We start from the raw sequence: 8,749 nt of genomic DNA, 5'->3' as shown, positions 1-8,749 counted from the left end.
CGCCCGGCCTACTTCCTTTTTTTTTTGACTCAGTGTCTCACTCTGTCACCCAGGCCAGAGTGCAGTGCTGTCATCATAGCTCACAGCAACCTCAAACTCTTGGGCTCAAGCCATCCTACTGCCTTGGCCTCGAGAGTAGCTTGGACTACAGGTGCCACCACATCCGGCCAATTCTAATTGTACTAGAGACGAGGTCTCGCTCTTCTTGCTCAGTCAGATTGGTCTCGAACTCCTGAGCTCAAGTAATCCTCCTGCCTTGGCCTCCCAGAGTGCTGGGATTACAGGCGTGAGCCACCACCCGGCTGCCCGCCCCCCCCATCCCCCTCCTTGATTTTCCACCTGAGGAACTTTGGCATTAATAACATTAATGAGAATAATGAAGTGCTATGTGGCCCGGTACAGCAGCACATGCTTGGTTTGTGCTCTTGGCCCACAAAGCTTAGAATCTTGGAGACTTTATGCAAGAGACCAGTTTGGGCGCCCCTCCTCCCTCCCCCTGTGACCTGCAGGGTCTGTGGCCCCCAGGAAGCCCAGCCTCGCCTTTCTGCAGGGCAGAGGCTTATCCAAGCTGCCTCTTTCCCCAGCCCTGGGTGTGATCTGCAGGCCTCCACTTGTCTGAGACAGGCAGAACTTGTGGGCTTGGGGCACGGAGTTGAGTACAGACCTGTTGCCAGTGTCCTGGGGCAAGCACTTTGCCTCTCTGGGACTTGGCTCTTCGTGTGAAAAGGGGGGGAAGTGCTCAACGCGGCTGCTCTAAGGATGAAATGAGATCTCGGCCTGCGCTTGAGGGATGTGCACGGGAAGTTGCGAATGTCAGCTCTAGGGGAAGACTGTGCCCTCCCTCTGACCAGCCTATGCCCCCACAGGCCTTTCTGGAAGCGCTGCATAACCAGGCCGAGGCCAGCAGCAAGATCGTCGGCCAGTTCGGGGTGGGTTTCTACTCGGCCTTCATGGTGGCCGACAGAGTCGAGGTCTATTCCCGCTCGGCGGCCTCAGGGAGCCCGGGGTACCAGTGGCTTTCAGACGGGTGAGTAAGTGAGGAGAAGCCCCACCTCACACAGGAGTGTCCCTGTCCCCGTCCCTGGGGGCATTTGCAGCTTGGACTTGAGCTGAAGCAGTCAGCAAGGAGTTTGGAAAGTTAGATTCTCCTCAGAACATGCAAATGAGCATTTTCTGGGCTTTTCACATGAAATCTGACTCTCCCACTTTGGAGAGCCAGTTACTTCCGTGGCTCCAAATGGCCATGGCCTCTCTGTGATCCCGTGTGGTTGGCGCCATCACTGTGCTCTGGGATGTGGGGCCCTGGCCCAGACTGAGCTCTTTCCTCAGCGGTCTGGCATTAGCACCAGCCTTTCTCCTGGTGGCCCGTTCTGGTTCCTCCCTGACCCTGCAGTTTCCTAATGTGGCCTCGCGGCTGCCCCGCCTCCACAGAGTGGGGAGTCTGCCTAGAGCCTCCTCCCGTGCCCGCCAGGCTTCTCTCTCCAAGACGCCTGTGTTTTCTCCGGTGTGCGCTGGGGCTGTGTCTGACGAGTTGACTAGGTGGAGTTTCCAAAAGAACTTGAGACCCCATTTGAGGAGCACGATACCTTAGCCAGGTGTCCGCGTGTTCTGGTAGCCTCAGCGCTGCATTTCTGCAGTGTGCTCTCCTGGTGCGTCTGGCAGCACAGCCAGGAGAGGAGGCCTGGCCCGGGCACAGCGTGGCTCTTCCTCTGTCACAGCCAGGGTTTCCGTTGAGTTCCACGGAAGTGGTGCTCAGAGTGCATGTGGGCCAGGGTGTCAGCAAGGCCCCGCCGAGTATGCCCCTCTTCCTGTGCTTCTGCAACGGTTTTCTGCTCTTCTCAGGGGTCACTTGGCCTGTGCCAGAAGGTCAGAAACAACGCAGGGATTGGCCTTTATTTCTTCTCAGGTGTCTGGCATGGATTTGGAGCCAGGCCAGGCCCCACCAGCGCCCTGGGCCTGCTTTCGGGTAACAGGCCCAGGACGTCCTCCTGGAAGGTGGGCGCAGGCTCGGCAGTTCTGACGTCCATCCAGGGGTCTGAGGGGCTCCACCAGGGTCAGAAAGCTTTCTGTCTGCCCGTTGGTCTGGGCTTCGCTTGTGTAGAAGGGAAAGTGGGCGCGTGTGCCGTGCAGGGTTTTGTGAGCAGCGATGTGTGGAACTGGCTCTTCCTTTCCCCTGTGTCTTAGCTCTGGCGTGTTTGAAATTGCTGAAGCTTCAGGAGTTAGAACTGGGACAAAAATCATCATCCACCTCAAATCCGACTGCAGAGAGTTTGCCAGCGAGGCCCGGGTTCGAGGTGAGTGGGGCTGGGAAGGGCCGAGCCGCCCCGTGCCCCAGGAAAGGGCTGGGCCCAGGGTTGGCCACCAGGCCCGTGAAGGACAGAACTGCCGGTTCTGAGTCCGAGTTGTGGCACTGGAAGGCCAACCTGGCTGGCAGAGACAGGGCTTGTTCTCTCCTCCCTCCCTTTGCGTGGCTTTAGAGAACGTGGTGGGTTTGGCGCAGTCCTGTTGGAGGACGCTGGCGGCCCTTCTGCCCGGCCTGAGCCAGAGGGGGACGGTGCTTTTGCGTGTGGTTTTTCCCTTCCCGTGTCCCGCCAAGCCCTTCGCAGCGTCCACTGCTGGCCCAGAAAACCAAATTCCTGCCACCAGCATCACGCCACACGGCAGGCTGGGCCTCTTTCCGTCCAGGTCCTGCTGCTGCCCAGCACGTGACCAGGAGGGGAGGGCGGATGTCCCTGCTGCGCCATGGCTTGTGTACCTGTGAAACGGGCACAGCACAGAGGAGCCTTTCCCTGCAGGCTTGTGCTCAGGCTGAGAAGCTTCGTGGATTCAGTGTTGTTTCTCTTCTGTCTCTTCCAGATGTGGTGACAAAGTACAGTAACTTCGTCAGCTTCCCCCTGTACCTGAACGGAAGGCGCATCAACACCTTGCAGGTGAGACACTGAGCACCCTGAAGGGCTCGGTCATTCGTGGAGACGAGTCCACGCGTTTCAGAGCTGAAGGGGCAGAGGTGGGAAGATGGGAACTGGGGTGCAGGCAGGGTCCTCAGCCCTGCCACAGGCGGGTCCCCCTGGTCCGTGCAGCTCAGTGGTGTCTGGTGTAGTCACAGAGTTGTGCAGCTGCCATGCCAGCCAATTCCGGAACATTTCCATCACCCCAAAAGCAGCTGTGCCTGTTGTCAGTCACACCCCTTCAGCCTCCCCCCGCCCTGGGCAGCCACGTCTGCTTTCTGTTTGTTCATTTGCCTGTTCTGGAAGTTTCTCATAAATGGCATCACACCACATGTGGTCCTTTGTGGCTGACTTTTCTCACATGGTTGAGCCACAGTGTGGTGTCAGCGCCGTTCCTTTTCATGGCTGAGTACTATTCTGTGTCTGGAGACCACCTTCTGTCGTCGCTGCGGCCGCCGGTGACCAGCATTCGTTCTCACAGGTGCCTCCTGACACAGTGTTGGGGCTGGCGGGCTTGCTCCAGAGCCTTTTGTGTGTGTCTCCTACACTGGAGGGGCTGGGGGTCTGCACCCAAGACCACCACCTGCCTGTCCCCGGAGGCCAGTCCAGGGGTTTGGGCGCCACTTGCTCAGCTCCACAGTTGTTAGGAAGACACGTTTGTAACATGACAGCTCTGTCCGTCTCCGTTTCCAGGCTCTCTGGATGATGGACCCCAAGGACATCGGCGAGTGGCAGCACGAGGAATTCTACCGCTACATCGCTCAGGCTTATGACAAGCCCCGCTACACCCTGCACTACAGGACAGATGCGCCACTCAACATCCGGAGCATCTTCTACGTACCAGACACGGTGAGGTGCTGCTTGGCCCTGGTGCGGCCTGCAGAGTGACTCTGCTGCCGCTGGAGCAGCGATCCCCGCGGCCACAGTGGTTTTGGCAGTGATGAGCACTTTCCCCAAATGGCAACAGATTTGCAGACACGTCACACAGTTAACTTTGCAGCATTAGAGCAAGAGAAAACCAGATGCTTCTGGATGGATGAGCATAGGTTTTCCCTCTCGCACGGGTCACACGCGGCCAGGGGATGTTTTGTCTGGTGTCTTTCAGCACAGGGCCAGGCGCCGGGCTCAGTGGACCAGGATGCTGGCCTGGATGCTGGGGACCAGCCCTCTGGGCAGCTCAGTCCCCATCCAGGCAGCTCATTGCAGAGCACTGTGGGCGGGGCCTGTGGCCGGCGGCCACGCTGGTGCACTCTGGGCTCCCTGAGCCCCTGCCTCATGGCTGCTGTCAGCACGTTACAGCTCCAGCAAATCTGCAGTGAAGAGACCTGTTCCGGGCTTCAAACTTAGCCTTTCCTGCCTTTATCTGCCTAGAGCTTCTTAACATCCCTCATTTGTCAATATCCGTAGTGGAGTGAGCTGAGTGAGGGCCTCCCCCCTCACGTGTGGTCCACAGACAGAAGCATCAGCACCTCCTGGGACACATTAGAAACACAGTCCCGGGCCCCACCCAGGGCCCTCAAGTCAGAGCCCGAATTTTAACAAAATCCCGCGTGATGGTGAAGTTAAGTTTGTGATCGGAAAGCGGGAGCGGACGCTTTCCGTGAGGGCCAGAGAGTGACTAGCCCTGGCTTTGGGGTGATGCGGTCTCTGTTGTGCCGACCGACTCTGCCACCGCGGTGAGGAAACTCCACGGACTGGACGAACAAGGAAGGGTTGGGCTGTGTCCTGTTGGCTGTGTAGACATGCAGACTTAAATTTCATATCTTTTCCATATATCGTGAAATAGTCCTTCTAACATTTTTTCTTCAACCACTTCAAAATGTAAAAACCGTTCTCAGGCCGTGCAGAGATAGGCTGTGGGCTATCTACTGACGCGACCTGTAGCAAGGCTTAGCTCCGTTCAGGAGGACACACAAGTCTCTGTTTTCTGTGTCCTCCGTGGGGAGTACAGACTGGGCACTGGGGAGGGTGGCGGCTGCCCAGAGAAGGCCGCCCCAGCCCCACAGAGCCATGGGGTTGGGGGGGTGCTCCCTGGATTTAGAGCAGGGTGGGCGGAGGTGGGCGCAGCCAGGCACACCCTCCTCCGGCCTTTTCGTGGTCTGGATACATCACACCCACCCCACGCCCCGGCCCAGGGCAGTGTGGGAAGGGCTGGCTCTCTGGGATCCTGCCTTCAGGGTCTGCCCCCTCGCAGCTGAGGTGGATTTCCACCATTGCTGCCTGACACTGTCCTTTCCTCGCCCCTAGAAACCATCCATGTTTGACGTGAGCCGGGAGCTGGGCTCTAGTGTCGCGTTGTATAGCCACAAAGTCCTCATCCAGACCAAGGCCACAGACATCTTGCCCAAGTGGCTGCGCTTCCTCCGAGGTACAGTAGCCTGGTGCCTGCGCTTGGTGTGGGCCAGAGCCTTGGGTCTGTGAGTGACCTCCCACGTGGCCCAGGGCTGCTGACTGCATTTGTGCTGTACGTGCCGATCTTGCTCTCAGTTTGTCTTTAGTGTGTGCGGTCGGGGCAAGCAGCCGCAGTGTGGCCACAGAGCCGGCCCCGGTGTGGGCAGGTGACCAACCAGCTTGTAGGGAGCAGCTTGGGCCTCCTGGGAAGCTTTCTAGTTTGACTTGGGGGAAGCAGAGGTGTATTTAAATTGAGATCTTTTGATATTTAGAAATATTACCTGAGTTTCAGATTTGTGCATGAATTGTGTTAAATTTGAGGTTATAGTTTAATAAAAAATTCAGCTTTTAAACTTTTGTATCATTTTAGCACACGTTGGTGCAAACTATCCACGTAACTATAGTTACGATTTTTAACATAAAGTGCAGAATATCATTTTCCCCGTGTCAGGTGGATCTTGACGCCATAATGCTGTCCCCTGGCTAAGGCTGGCCCGGCTTGCCTGCCCGCTGCTCACGTCTCCAAGTCCTGCACGAAGCTTGGGAGGTCTCGCCGGTCCCGTCCTTCCTGCTGCCGTCTCACCTCATGGTGGATTTGAGGCCAGGCTGCGGGATGACGGGCCAGTTGTCTGGAGGACTTGGGTGGTGGGGGAGAGCCCTGACCTCCGTGTCTCTCAGGTGTGGTGGACAGCGAGGACATTCCCCTGAACCTCAGCCGGGAGCTGCTGCAGGAGAGCGCGCTCATCAGGTGAGCTCAGGGAGGGCAGGGAACTGGGGTCCTGCTGACCCCTCACGGGCTCCTTTGCCACCAGAGGGCCCAGGGTGGGACTCCAGGAGCTGAGAGCAGAGCGGAGAGCTGGGGAGCCGAGCCTGGGGGTTGCGGTCCTTGGGAGCCTTCCGGGTTCCCCAGGCCCGGCCTCTGGGGCGTCCCTGAAGCAGCTCAGTCTATGTCCAGAGGAATTTGGGGATGGCTGGTCACCGCCACGCTGGAGTCTAGAAACGGGAGGGCTACAGAGTCAGCCTGGGCCAGCCTGCCCCACCTTCGGCACGGGGCTTGCAGCAGGCTGGGCAGTGTGCAGAGGCGGGGGGTGGGGGGACCCCTGGTGTGCTGGCTCAGGGTCCTCCAGCAGCGTCTACTCCCCGACTCTGGTTCCAGGCTCACCAAATAATCTTTACTCAGAACTTACTGGCTTTTTTCCCCAGTGCAAGTAGTGTCTGCTTACTAGAGAATATACAAGTCACCTATAATTTAACCTAGAGTTAACCATCGTTTACGGCTCAGAGTGTAGCAGATTGGCAGCCAGGTAAGGGCAGGTTTCAGAGTTAACATCGGGGACGAGAATTAAATTGGAAACAATATACCTTTGCAAATCTCTGAATTGCCCGTAAAGTACAGTGTGCGGTATTAACGTGCCCCCTTGAAGTTGCACACGCGAGCTCACGGTAAGGTCGACAGCCCGTTTCGCTTCAGTCGTTGGGACAGGCGCTCCTTCGTAGCTGGAGGCCGAGGCTTGACGTGACGACGTGGGGATGGTGAGATTCCCTTGCTGTGCCGAGTGGCCCTGGCGCTGAGAGAATGACAATCTGTCTCTCTCATCGCATGCCCTCAGGCGCAGCTGGTCCAGGGAGGTGGTGGGCAGGGCGCTGCCTGCCTGGGCCCTCCTGCCGCCATGTGGGTCCTGCCCTATGGCTCCTTCCCGCCCCACCCTCAGAGGCAGAGAGCCACACAGATTTTTAAAAAATTTGTTAGCATCATTGAATTCATGTTATTTATACTATTTTGTTTGCTTTTTTTCTACCTAATAGATTATTTGGAACACTTTCCACTGTCATTAATTTTTTTGTTTGTTTGAGACTGGGTCAGGCTCTGTCACCCAGACTAGACTGCAGTGGCGTCATCATAACTCACCACAACCTCCAACTTCCGGGCTCAAGCCATCCTCCTGTCTCAGCCTCCCCGTAGCTGAGACTACAGGCACATGCCACCATGCCTGGCAAGTTTTTAAATTTTTTTGTAGAGACAGGGTCTTGCTATGTTGCTCATCCTGGTCTTGCTCTCCTGGTCTCAGGTGATCCTCTGGCCTCAGCTTCCCAGAGTGCTAGGATTATAGGTATGAGCCACGGCGCCCAGCCCGAGATGTGATTTTTAATAGCCGTACGGTATTCCAGTGCGTACGGATTGTAACCTGCGTTCTTCCATTAAACACCAGGGTTCATAATTGTTTCGTGTACCACGGTGACAATCTTGGTCCGTAAGTCTTGGTGCACTCACGACTGTTTCCTGAGTGTAATTCCCACAGTTGGAGCATCCAGCTCACAGGGCAGACACGTTCTCCGTGCCAGGGTCTTTGTTGCCGGACGGTCCTCCACGAGGAGCATCAGCTCACACAGCTGTGTCCAGGGTGCGCGCCCCCACGCGCTGCCTCCTGCCGGGCGATCGTCAGGGTTTCCCTTTCTTTCTGCCTAGGCTTTCTCAATGTGGCCAAAAACGGTTGTTTTCATTTCTCTGACTGTTAGTGGGGCTGAGCACTTTTCATATCTTTCTGGTCGTTTGTGTTCAGTAGAAGCTGCTTGTTTGTGTTAAATGAATTTCTGTTCTGCAGGAAACTCCGGGATGTTTTACAGAAGAGGCTAATAAAATTCTTCGTTGACCAGAGTAAGAAAGACACCGAGAAATACGCCAAGTTTTTTGAAGATTACGGCTTGTTCATGCGGGAGGGCATCGTGACCACTGCCGAGCAGGAAGTCAAGGTAGGGGCTGGGTTTCCATGCCTTTCTTCTGGTCCTTGGTTCTGGGGCTGTGGAGGCTCCTGGCGGAGGTGTCACCCTGGACGTTACGGTGGTGCAGCCAGGCATCCAGGCCGCTGCTGCTGGGGCAGGAAACAGAGGTTGGGCTCTGCCGGGTTCCAGGCATGTCCTTGCCCTTGTCCTGCAGGTGCCATGCTTGTCACCAGGAGGCCAAGCCTCGCTCCCTCTGATGCCCCTGCCCCGGGAGCAGGCAGGAAGGGGGTACACACTGTCTCGTCGCAGAGGATGTTGGGGGCTACAGACGGCAGGCCGTGGTGTCTGACTCCCTGGGGTGGGGAAGGCGAGACGCTGCTATGTTTAATAAGGAGAGGCTCATGATATACCAGGCAGAAATGCCATAATACCACAACATTGGGGCCAGTGGTTCAGTTAATTGAACAACTGATTGCTGAAAAATGATACATTCATTCCATAAACATTTTTTGGCCATTTTTTATTTACAGGTCATGTACCGTAAAGTTTGTAAATTGTAGTCTTTTAGGGCCAGGCAAGGTGGCACACACCTGTAATCCCAGCACTTTGGGAGGCCGAGGCAGGAGGACCGCTTGAGCCCAGAAGTTTGAGGCTGCAGTGAGCTATGATCAGGCCACTGCACTCTAGCC

At 56.6% G+C, this 8,749-nt stretch overlaps 1 protein-coding gene across 1 annotated transcript in view; it reads left to right on the top strand.

The window, feature by feature from the left end:
• TRAP1 (TNF receptor-associated protein 1) overlaps positions 1 to 8,749 on the top strand; it is a 54,217-nt gene that overhangs the window by 37,891 nt on the left and 7,577 nt on the right. The window contains exons 5-11 of the mRNA XM_012647529.1: positions 852 to 1,027; positions 2,185 to 2,294; positions 2,857 to 2,930; positions 3,642 to 3,797; positions 5,196 to 5,316; positions 6,018 to 6,087; positions 7,943 to 8,090. Of these exons, the coding sequence (XP_012502983.1) occupies positions 852 to 1,027; positions 2,185 to 2,294; positions 2,857 to 2,930; positions 3,642 to 3,797; positions 5,196 to 5,316; positions 6,018 to 6,087; positions 7,943 to 8,090 (855 nt within the window). The remainder of the gene's footprint in view (positions 1 to 851; positions 1,028 to 2,184; positions 2,295 to 2,856; positions 2,931 to 3,641; positions 3,798 to 5,195; positions 5,317 to 6,017; positions 6,088 to 7,942; positions 8,091 to 8,749) is intronic.

The sequence above is a fragment of the Propithecus coquereli genome, unplaced genomic scaffold (genome assembly GCF_000956105.1).
Source record: "Propithecus coquereli isolate 6110/MARCELLA unplaced genomic scaffold, Pcoq_1.0 Scaffold27, whole genome shotgun sequence".
Taxonomy (NCBI): Eukaryota; Metazoa; Chordata; class Mammalia; order Primates; family Indriidae; genus Propithecus; species Propithecus coquereli.
Note: the sequence above shows the minus strand (reverse complement) of the source record. Positions and strands in the feature narration are given on the sequence as shown.